At 36.5% G+C, this 12,459-nt stretch overlaps 1 protein-coding gene across 3 annotated transcripts in view; it reads left to right on the top strand.

Moving 5' to 3' along the window:
* The window catches only part of ZDHHC21 (zinc finger DHHC-type palmitoyltransferase 21), a 37,386-nt gene extending 35,168 nt beyond the window's left edge, over positions 1-2,218 (top strand). For all 3 annotated transcript variants that reach the window (XM_057406278.1, XM_057406280.1, XM_057406279.1), the window contains exons 8-9: positions 640-683; positions 1,213-2,218. In XM_057406278.1, the coding sequence (XP_057262261.1) occupies positions 640-683; positions 1,213-1,345 (177 nt within the window). In that variant the 3' untranslated portion in view covers positions 1,346-2,218. The remainder of the gene's footprint in view (positions 1-639; positions 684-1,212) is intronic.
* The last annotated feature ends 10,241 nt before the right edge of the window (positions 2,219-12,459 follow it).

The following is a 12,459-nucleotide window of genomic DNA, read 5'->3' as shown; positions in this document are numbered from 1 at the left end:
TTTGTGACTGATTAATCAGAAAAGTATGAATTTAATTTACTGTTTGCTTCAGGGATGCATTCACTCTGCATATCATTTAGTTTTTGTTGCATTTTAAGAGAATAATTTTTGTATTTGGTATTTACCTGTAGTGACTGTGGAAACTGATAGTATATTCCTAGTGGTGCTATTTGCATTGTAATACTCATAAAAATCACTATTTTAAACACTATTTTAAAACTTCTTCATAGCTCATGCTTTTCAAAAATGCCACATCCGTTAACAGGTACATTTTACTAAATTTTTCTGTGGTTATCTCAGTGGGATCAGTGCTTGTGAAAAGTATGTCAAGAGTCTATCTTACACACATTGCATCTAAATGTCCCATTAATTGTAATATCTGAATAAATTTTGAATGTAATAATGCTGTACATTTTTGTTGACGTTCTGTGCTATGTGCTGTCACAGTAAAACCACACAGTACAGATTCACATCGTGTTTGTGAAAAACATTTAACAGACTGAGTAAATTTGCATGTATGATCTCACACCTATTTAAAACTAATCTGATGAGTAATATGTAACCTAGTTGCTTTCAGAATGACATTTTAATAGTTAATAATTGTAAATAAATACTTTTTTATTGTGTTTTCTTCAACAGGACACTACAAGTATAGAAAAAATGTCAAACTGTTGTGAAGACATGTAAGTGCTCTCAAATTTCTGCATTTATTTGCTGAAAAGCTGAAGGAGTAGCTGGGGGTTTAAACTGTGTGAAAGAGAAAAGGAATTGCAGGGACTTTGTTAAGATTATTTTTGTGTGGTGTTGTGCTCTGTACTTCCTATCTCTAGCAGCAGTTCACTAATCTTTTAATACTGGTTGTACACAAAGTAGCCTCACATTAGTCCCATTCCAAAAACAGTGGAACTATATTTTCTTTCAACAATAAAGATCAAAAGACACTTTCTGCTGTGTCTTGACATCCATTTAATTGATTCAGAGGTTCTTCCCTGCTTCAGCAGTTGCCTTCGGTTGATTGACGACACAGATAGTTTCTGTTCTCCAAAGTTAAGTCTCAGCTGTGTGCCTTAATGAAAGAAAAGCTGCATTTATGATGCTGGGACACAATTCATCAGAGTCCAGTATTGGATCCCCAGCCAACCTGCATTGTTCTAGCTGACTGAAGTGCACTGTGGGCGTGCTGTCTTTCACTAATAATGCTGTCTTCTGTAGATCGAGGCCCCAAAAGCCATGGCAGCAGACCTTCTCAGAAGTTTTTGGCACTCACTGGAAGATCCTGTGGTTTATTCCTTTCAGGCAGAGGCAACCACTGCGTGTTCCCTACCACTTTGCCAATCACGTCTAAACAGATGGATGGTGGGCACAGATGGGTCCTCCATGCTGGAAGTGCATTACAGGTTTTATGATAATAGGACTATGACAGTCTTCAAGTCAATTAAAATCCACCCACCAATCATAGGCACAACAGTGTGCTCTAGTCTTTATTTTAATAGTGGTCTTGATTCTGTTCTGAGATTAATACAAGTTGTATGTTTCATCTTAGGCATATTTACTTCTAAATTAGCTTTCCAAGGGGATTTCTTTTGTATTTGAGGTTAATACCAAAACCAAATGACTGGAATGCAGTCTTACTCTATTTGTTTCATACTGGCTTTTTTTTTTATTTCGGTAGAAAACACTGAAGTTTACATTGATTGTTAGCTTTCCCACTAGGTGTCTTATTCAGCCTTGATTTTTTTTATCTGTAGGTGTGTCTTGATAATATTTACGTCTTTTTTCTGATACATGTATTTAAAATTCACTGACACTGCCATTTATTTATGATATGCAATAGTAATCCTGTGGCACTGCACTATAAAAGGTAACATATAAAACCGATGCAGACTTCTTCCAAAACCTTCCCCAAAGAGATTTATAAAAATACATGTCAATGTATGTGTTTATATAGAGAAATCAAACATGTTACAGTTATCTTTCTGCATAGATATGATCCTAGTGAAAAATATCATGTCTTTATGTCATCAAAGGAGATGATATGTTCCAGGGTAAAGTATGCAGATAGAAAGCATGTTTTCCTTTGGATTTCTTTGCAATAATTCAATAAAAAAGTTGTATGGTGCAAATACTCAAATGATTACTTTTCTAAAAATGTGGATTTAATTAGTTTGCATGATGTACCATAAAAAACAGTATATTGTTAATAAAGTTATAGATTTTATGTTTCCTTTAGTTATGATTAGGTGGAATTGGTCTAAGTGTTTGTATATTGGAAATATATGTGAAAATATTTTGAAATATTTATACACCAGATATTTGGTACTAACACGAATAGTGAAGTACATTAACTGATTTAATAGGTTACTATGTCAATGTAGATAGCTTATTGTGGGCCCTTTAAGTGCAGAAGTAGTTAACCGAAGAAAGCATCCTTAAAGTTACATTTGGTAAAATGATGATTTCCAAAGTACTGGATCAGCTTTGCTATATCTGGAAAAAATATGTAATTTATTCTGTCCCTCTGGATCTGTACAAATATCAGCATGACATGATTTTTGAAAGTTCTGTGATTTTTTGGAGAAATTCACAGCTTTGGTGTGAATTTTTGTTCAGTTACGCTGCTGTGTTGTCTAACAGGACTAGGATCCACCTTAAATGACAGTCATGCAACAGGATAATGAAAGACAAAAAATCAGGATGTGATATAGGTAGTTTGAGTTTGGAGAGAATAGCTTGTTTACGAACAGTTCATTCAAAAAGAAGGGCTAGATTTGTCATGAGTTTTATTAATAATGATTTTTTACATCAGCTCTTTGAAAGTCATAACATAGCCACTGCCACTGTTGGGTGTCCCTTTATTGAATTAACAGATTTTAATGATCTATTGAAAATTCTGAAAGGTACATCTTAAAAATGACTTGAAGCTTGAGGAAAGTGGATGAAAAGGCTGGAGCAGTGCTTGGAATTAAAAAGAATGTGCATACACGTTATAAAGTAATGGCAGTATTCTCTCGGGTTTTTTTCTTGTTTGTTTTTTTGTTTGTCTCTTTGTTTGTTTTCCCGGGAATTTCACTAGTTAAGTCTTCGTGAAACACAGGGAAATAAAAGTAGTTCTGTTATCTGCCGGCGTTGTGGAGGACGGGTACCAAAGCGCAGACGTCCGCGGTTTACCTGGCAGCGCGTCCTCCTTCGCTCCTCAGGCTCCCTCTGTTGGTCGCCCTCGGAAACGACCCGGTATGACCACATATAAGTATCTCTGAATGATAAGGCGCTTCCTGGAGTGATAGAAAGAAAAGCCTTGAGGCTGAAGTATTAACCATACATTTAACTAAATCATGCACATGAAAACCGGCCCGATTCTCAAATAAAAATGGTGTTTGCGCAGATTGACAGTTTCTCAAATGTCTTCGGATTGTTGGATTTTTTGGTACATTTTTTTTTGTTTATTTTTTTGTTTTTTTTTTTTTTTGTCTCATTCTGCTATTCATCCTTAACATTGGGAATCAGTATGCAATGCAATTGAGGCAGCTACTTCCTTTTCTTACCCCATTTCTGAGTATGTGCAGGAGAGAAGGGAGATTTTGAACAGGCTTCATTTTTAAGAGGCTGTGCACTACATCTCTGAATAACAGGCCTCCAAAAGTGTAAAAGTAATAAAAATATTTAAAAAAATTATGTTACTAGTTTATTAATGTTTCTGAAACTGATTATCAGAAAGAGTTATTCCAGCAGGAAATGATCAGGTAGACTTTTATGATCTAGTTTGAAATCCCTTGAATCTTTACTTTGAAATCCCACTTATTTCCCTCTGGCTCTCCTTCATGATTTTTTTTTTTTTTTTAGTAGAAATTGCATTCTTAGTACTAATTAGTGCTTGTCATTGTTACTCATGTTTCATCCTAATGTAATATCAAAGCTACACATGCTTTAATGAGCACAGCTAATACTAGATGTGATCTTCATGATATTTTATTTTCTGAGGGGTACAAAGAGATCTCAAGGCACTAATAAAAAACAACCTGAAAACATTGGAAAATAACTGATTTATTTGCAGTATGGGGTAGCTCCTGGTAGGACCAAACAATGCTACCTCACTGTCTCCTCATAATACCAGAGATTCGAGATTTCATCTGGAAGATCTTAATGCCTAAAATAAAAGACTGTGCATTAAATAACTTTTACCAACCTATCCTTTGATCTGTTGGTTTCAAGGACAGGTTCCATTGAACGGATGGTAGAGTACCTGAGATATGCAGTCATTCTCAGTCTTGAGGAGGATTCATGAGTAAGAAACAGTCAAAGAAGCAAATGGTAGGATAGATTTTGAACTAGGCAGCTTTCTCCTTGGTTTGAATCTAAAACTGGTTAATGTGAGTGGAATGTTTATGGAAGCACAGAGAAAATGAAGGTGGGGCCAAAAAAATTGTTCTGATTCATGACCAGAGTTTACCAAATGAGGTGAGATTGTGAAGAGTGGCAGTTACGCAGTAAATAAATACATATGCCGTCATTATGTGATGTCTTTCAATGTCCATCTTACAGTTGTCCGGTTTTGTGCAGTAAATGATACATTAGCCATTATGTGCCAATGCAAGGAATGTAGGTGACAAAGATAGGATTTCTGCAATACTATTAAAGTCAACTTTGCATTCAGATGAAATGTGTCAATAAGATGAGTTTTCTGGCAACCTGAAGTCGTTAGTTAACATGAAACGCTTTTTTTGTAATACAGTATTTAACTTATTGTCTCGCTTTCCTGCCAGCAGTACATCACTTACTGCAGTGTTTCTGTTATATATTCGAGGATGCTGTCACCTAGATGTATTATTTAACTTGGCTATCTCCACCCTTTGTCTTCATCATACACTGAACAGGTCACAAACTTTCAACTTTAAAACTGAGTGATAATGAGAGATGCTACGGGTTACTTTTGGGAAGAATTGATACTTCTAAAATACAGTGTCTGTCATCCGCAACATACTGCGTGACTGAATACTTCAGAAAGCATTGTTCTTCAAAAGAGTTTTTACTGCTTCCTCAGTGGCTAAGCATCTCGTGTCTTGCCAAGCTGTGGTGGAGCAATGAAAGTCAGTTGTTGCAATGAGCCCGTCTAAATATCGTCTGTATAACTGTAAAACTGATTCAGATTTACAGTTGAATATGTGCTTTTCAAGTTAGAAAATATAAAACTTAAATTGTAATTTGTATGCATTTCTGGGTGAATAGGTATTTCTGTGCACATTCCTGAGACTCATACACCATAGATCACAGTGTAGTATATAGGTAGATAGTTATCACTCTGTCTCCTTAACAGTTTCAATCTAAGGGCCAGGTAGCAAAATATTACTGAGTTTTGTAAACTAGTATTCTGAATTTTGTAGTTCACACATGTGATTGAGCTTTACTAATTCGTTTATCTTGACTGTTTTCAAACAATGCTGTTTAATGCTTATACTGTACTTGTTGAAAATTACAAGATCTAGCACTGATTATGCCTGAATGGGTAACATATGAAGTGAACGGATGAATAATATCAAAACAGGGAAACTTACTCTGGTATTCCTTTAATCAAATATAACAGTGCAAGAGTATGTACATCTGAAAAACAATGTATTGTCTTTTTTTTTGTTTATTTTAGTCACGTAATCTTTCTGTTTTTTCTTTTTTTATTGATTTAAGTTACAGATAATGTTTTTATTCCTACTGAGATTTCTTATGTTCTGTATTTTTTGGGAATCTTATTTTTAAATTAAAAAAGAAAACCAAAATTTCTTTTTCTTCTCTGGATTTCATTTACATTGGTTTAAAGTTGTGTAAATCCTTTGCTAGTATTTTCCAAATCTGTTCTTTTTTTCCTAATTCTTATAGAAGTTATTCTCATTGCTCAGTATTTTTTTTATTGTGACTAAATTAAGCTATAATCCCAAATGATTGTTTCTGAAAACTGGCCTGTGAAAAAATCACTGAATAGTTAGTAAGGAAATTATTATCTGAGTTTGGTTGGTTTTAAGAGACCAAATGAGTGTTGGTGGAAATATTGAAAACTTTCTCTGTTAGGCGTATCGGTATAATAACACTAGTTACAGTATTGGTTAAATTTCTTGCCTATATAATTATGTGTATGCACATGTTTATGTTATACTGATGAATTAACCCTCCTACCCTCCCACCCCGTCCTTTTTTTTTTTCCTTTCTTTATGCTCTTGTTATGGAAGGTAAGAACAATCAGATTTCTAAAGCAAGCTGCTCAGGGGTGCAAGCACAGGAGACGCAGGCACATTTATGCTAAGATAGAGTTCGCAGTTATCCATAACCCCCACTAGAGTAGGAGCCTCTGATATAACCATGAACTAAAAGTTACATGAATTGCCATTTTTTTTTCTTCTTAATCTTTGGCTTGTATGTTTTTATACAATGTATTAGATTGTTCATAATCATTTTTGGAACACTTTTTGAAAGAGTTAAATGGATCTGAATCAGCTAATCATCTGGTTTGTGTACCTGTGAATTTATGTCAGATTTTGATGCAGAGAGTTTTCACATGTTTGTCTCTTTCAAATGACGTACCGGGTTTAGACATGTAAAAACAAGTGCAGAAGTATTAATGGCCATAGAAAAGTATAGGAGAGAGGAATAAAGTAGAAACTGCTGGGTATGATATGAGCAGTAGTCTCAGCTTTACAAGGGGTGAAAGGAAGATTTTAGATACCTGGGAAGACAGACTGCAAGCTGAAGAAAAGAGCCAGTGGTTATGCCTGAAAGGAAATGATTAAAATAGCTGAGTTGTGGCACTTCATGAATAAAGGAGCACAAACTACATGATGACAGTTTGTGGCACAGGACTTGCGTCTTGTTTCAACCCAGGAATCGAATTCTGGTAATAACAGTAGTAAAAATCACTTCCATACTGATCCTTACACAACAGCATAAAACCGACCTGTAAAATCCCATGTTCTGTCTGTATTCCAAGACAAGGCTGTAGTGCCTGTTGCCAACAGTTTCAGTTTCTTTTGTATGAAATTTCAGTGGGCCTCTTTTCCCCACGTAATAATTTTGAGTCTGGTTGATCTCTGCTATAAAATTTATTTAGTTTAGTATTTACAAATTAGATAGAACTGACCTGTGTGAATGTGTGCCTTCTTTTTGATGTGTGGAAGCAGAAGTCTATTCCCACTTGCCCATAAGAATAATTTTAATGTGTAGACTGCAGTATTTTTAACGCCTAAAGCTCCTGGAATATTTCTTGATGTGTCTTGTTCTTTTATAAACTGAAGAAAACAAAGTATTCAACAGTACTTTGAGTCTATGAATTAATTTTAAGAGGCTGTCAGGTAGTGCAGATGAACAAATGTATACAAGCACTGCTGTAGGCTGACCCAGTTACCCATATGAGCTGCAATTACGTTAACGTGCAAGGGCAATTGGAGGGAAAATTGGACCCTGTGGACATCCAGCTGAGTAAACAGGCTTGAGGAAGGATGAAGGATGTGTTAGTCTGAAAATACACAGCTAAGCTAATTTAAAAGAAAAGCCAGAGAGAATTTGTATCAATCACAGCATATTCTTTGTCCTCTAGTTTCACAGTATTTTTCTTGCTAGACTTCCCCTCTCAAAAACATTCCCTTTGCTGAAGGATTAGTTTAAGATCTGACACATGCAGAAATAGGCTTTGTAAGCAGTAAGCCAAAAAGCTGTATTTCAGTCACACAGAGCTGAACATAAAATGAACTGGACAGGTGCTGCTGAGGCATAAGAACTCTTTCAAGCCAAAGCAATAATTTATCTCCAAATATGAAATTATTTGCTGCTTAGGATGCTTCATACTCTCTTTTGTTCCACGAAGCTGGCACTTCCCTGTAGCTGCAGCCAAAAGCCCTACTTCCACAATCTGTTGGCTGCCATTTGGGTGATGGTCTCCTCTTTTGTTTCTAAGTGGTGTTAAGTGCAGACAATGCAGTTACTCCAGCCCTACAAAGGTGAGATTCGATAATTTGTTTCGGTAGCTAATGTATGCTATCGAACTGGGTTAGACTGCAAGTGTGGGACTCAGGAGATCTGCCTTCAGTTCTCTGTGTGGGCTCTGGTTGCTTGGTAAAGACACCATGTGTCCAAAGCAGTGGTTGAGTAGAAATGCAATACCAAAGGTGAAAGCTGTAATCCCTTGCTCGAGCGCTGCTGTACATGCCACTGCATCCAGTGTCACAGCAGCTGAGGCTGTAATCCCATATGGGATCCAGAGCTCCCAGGGTGTCCAGAGCAATGCATCCCCACTGCCCGCAATGCCTCCCCACTGCCCCAGGCTGCCTCTGCCTGGGGAACTGTGTATTTGCTTCCTGCCTGCAAGACACTGTGATCCTTTCCTGAAGCCTTTGAATGATGCAGCCAAACACAGCTGGGGTGCATGAGTAGGATTTGCCAACTACATCAGCAGCCATTGCTACATTAAGGCCACAGCAAGTTACTGTGCATATCTTTAAGCAGATAATTGCAGTTAGAGCAGTTCCCTGGGGTATTTGGTACTCCTCCCAGCTCAGAGTAGTTCCAGCACATCTTGGGTGCTCGCAACTGCCATTCACAAAGTGCTGACTCCCATGGTGTCTTCACTGGAGGTCAAAACCCCAGCATTCACAGCTATAGCATCCTTTTCTAGGGTCCAGGTAGGAGGTTTTTATTGCATCCAGGCTCCATCTCTTTCTGCCTATGTGGCAGAGTAGGACTACAAGTGCTTTCTGCCTCAGTTATACTAAGGATAATGTTAAGGGTGATAAGCAGTTTGGTGCTGTAATTTTTATTTATTTCCACAAAATATTCTGACAAATGAGATGGAAAGTTTTTTAATTATGTTGAAAATCACAAGTGTTGAAGGTAACTTTGTCATGTGTCAAAGAAGAAAAAGAGATATATTGTCCCACGTTTATGTCTGATGAGGCTTTGTCATGTCGTTTCCAACTTGGGTGTTTTATGTAATAATGCATCTGCCCTGAGGGAGAAGCCATGAATTCAAGAAGTTGATCTGTTTAATTGACTTTCTAACATTATTTCCAGTTAAGACAAGTCACTGTATTTCTGCTAATGATAAAACAATTTTACTTTCTGCCCTCATTCTGCCAAAAGGCAGTTAGAAAAATGAGAAAATAAATTTCCTCCTTTATCCCACTTCATTAGAAAAGTAATGCGTTTCATGAAGAGGAGGTGGTTTTGAGTGTATTGTAACAAGACGATGAATAATATACTTCCCTTTTTAACTGCAGGGGAAGGGGAGGGAAGGGAAGAAGGAACTTCAAGTTCAAAACCTCTCAAGTTTTGTCACTTGAAACAAATGCTTACTGTAAAATGAGATTCAAATACTTCACATTTCTGTCATCTTCCACTTAGGCAGTGGCTTGGCAGATATGAAAAGACAAGCATGAGTTGGTAGCTGAAGGATTGTAAAATCCCCTCTAAAAGAGCTTCTTTTCTGGAAGATTCACATAAAATCCAGACTATGAAATCTTAACATGTTTTGCCATGTTCTACTGAGCACATACATGGAGAGCTGCAGTAGGGTCAATTCAACAGCCTCCATAACTTAGCAGAAAAGGATAAAGGAGAAGGAATGTGACCATGTTAGCATTGCACACCTTTTAAATGGGAACTTAGAGCTACTTTGGCATCTCAGCAGGATAGTCTCTCGCTGAGTATCTGCTGCATAATCACAGCTTTACTTACAGCTTTTCAGGGTAAAGATATGTCTGAACCTCAATAAGTGAGTAAGAGAAGATGCACTCATTGAATTAAATAAAGAAATTTTCAGGACCTTATTTACAACTATTCAATGAAACCAGAATGCTATTGAACATCTAATTTTGTGCTGATAGTTTTAGATGGAAAGTATAAATGATAGGTTTCTTTGTTAGAAAGTGACAGCATAAATTGGACATTTTTTACAAGAAAATGTTTGGTTTTGAAGAATTTATCAGCACGGTGTTTTTCACATTTCTGAATCAATGCCATTTTACTCTATTTTCTCACTCAAAGTGACTGTGCTCTGTATTTTTTGGTACGTCAAGTTAGACACAGATCTCTGCTTTTGGCGAAGTGATTCTGAAAGTACATTTTTGCAGGCCACAGACCTCAAATTGCCAAAATCAATTCTTTTCAACAGCACTGCAACCAGTCTTGTGTTGTTTCAGTAAGCTTTTATCTTCACTATCATTAATGCTTCCTGTCTGTTTGTCTCTGGTGGTATTGCATGGGGCATGAAAGCCAGTACTTAGTGCCATGGAATAGGTTTGTCAAGTTAACAGCAGGCCACCATGAAACATATTAAAACTCTTTATATATTATATATATTATTTATATATTATATATTATTTGTAGGTAAAAACAGTGCTAATTTTGTCATTAAGTTCATCTTCGTTTTCAAGTACTAGCATTTTTGGTGGAAAAGATTCATATTCACTCAGTTATTTGTAAGGAAGAAAGCTGTTGAAAACAATGCATCAGTATCCGCTAACCTTTGAAATTATCAAAGGAGTAGCATTTTACCTCTAATCAGTCAAACATAAAGCAAGATAATACAATAATATTCAAGTAAGAAATTTATTTGTATGTGGAAATCAGTTTATAGTTGAAATGAAGAATAACCGTAAATGTGGTGAGACGTCCAAAACTGGCAGAATGTCATTACTTCACACAAAGACTAGATTAGAATCACAATCAGCTGTGTCAGGTGGGGAAGCAAGTAACAAACATTTAATCCATAGTAGCAGAATTGCTTGAAATTACCTGCCTAAACCTTAAGAATTGTCAAAGAGATTTCAAAATGTGAAATGTCTTGTCCATCTCAGTTTGATTTTGGCACTTGAAACAAGAATTCTGAAATGTATTTTCGACTGGGGGAAAACATATTACCAGAAACATTCTGTCCTTGATGTTAGCTCTTGTATTGTTCCCTGTAGAATGTAAGAAAACTGCATCATTACAGAAGAAGTTTTGATAAATCCTTCCTAAAACCTGGCAAAAAGATGTGCAGGCTGGCGTATAACAAACGTAAAAGTGTGGACAGGCATTTAGAAACATGGGAGGGCTGAAGATACGCATCTAGTTTGATTTAGCTATCCTAAATGAGATGAAAAGGGTTGTTGCCCCAAGGTGACTCTGAATTCTTTCCAATGTCAAAATGTTTCTGGCTCAAAGTGGTAAAGAGAGATGCAGGGAGCAGTGCTACTGTTAGCAAGCCTGCGTGTGAAAATTAGTCTCTTTATCCTTTCTGCTATCATCAGTTCAGATGCTTTTGTTCTTGGAGCTTCCTTGCGGAATTGCCGAGATGAATGGGTGCATCATGCTGGGACAGAGTCCACTCTTCCCAAGTCTTCCTTCAAATTAGCGGGAGAGCCGACTTTACAAAAGCTAAACATTTCAAGTCTAATAGAACTGCAGATACTTAAAAGAAGAAAATGTTGCATTGATGGCATTGTTGACCTTCAGCCACAGTCATGTCCAATTGATCAGATTTCCCACCTGCACACCTTCTTCAAAGCAGCAAAATCATTCTTTGAGGGTACACGCAAGCTAAATTGGTATCTGTAGACTTCAGAGTGTTCTAATAAAGATGTAGCTGCTGTTTTCTGAAAAATAAAGGCAATTGAAAAGGCAGGGGTTAGGTATTACAGCTAAGATGTGTCACTCTCTAGGTGTCCTATTCTAAATACTTAAAAAAAAGATACAGGAAAAATTACCCATTGCAATTGAAATTAGTGTGCATGTGCAGATGTGTATGAACACTTTCACAGTTTTGGAAAAGTCTGAACAAAACCACTACTATTCCAAGTAGATCTTGACATAGGCTGAGAGGCAGATAATGCAGAATAGTACTTAGTGGAAATGATTATCTCAAAAATTACATTTCTTTTGTTTGAGAAACACAACAATGGCAAATTTTCTTATAGCAATGTGTGGCTGATTCTGAGGAAAGGAAGAAATTACTGGGGTTTTGGCGTATTGTTTTGGTTAATCAAATTTTAGGAGAAAAATTATGCAAATGGATGGAAAAGAGATTTGGTTTCTCATAAAAGATATGCAGTAAACAATGTGTAGCTGAAAAGGAAGCAGAGAAGAAGGATTGCACCTAGGAGAATGCTAACAAGGCTGTTCTATTAGTCCACATGGCTACTTGTCATTGTTAGGTCTAGTGAATGATTTGGTAAACCTATCTTAAGTGGACTTTCAGTTATCATTTTAAAGGGTTTTGAATATGAGTGCCTATCCTGTGTAGTACTTGAGTACAAAACCAGTGCTATGTAATCTGATCTCAATCATTTATCATTTAAAATAAATGGTAAAAAAACACTGGAAAATTACTTTTTGAGGAGGACAGGAACTGTGAATTCTTTGCAGGATATGCTGTCTGTATCGACACATTTTGTGTAGTTATTTCACAAAAGCCAATCAGTACTTGAAGGTAAGAATCTGTATCAACCA

The sequence above is a fragment of the Pezoporus wallicus genome, unplaced genomic scaffold (assembly GCF_028554395.1).
Source record: "Pezoporus wallicus isolate ANWC-B61680 ecotype Strahan unplaced genomic scaffold, APGP_CSIRO_Pwel_v1 contig_2132, whole genome shotgun sequence".
NCBI lineage: Eukaryota > Metazoa > Chordata > Aves > Psittaciformes > Psittacidae > Pezoporus > Pezoporus wallicus.
Note: the sequence above shows the minus strand (reverse complement) of the source record. Positions and strands in the feature narration are given on the sequence as shown.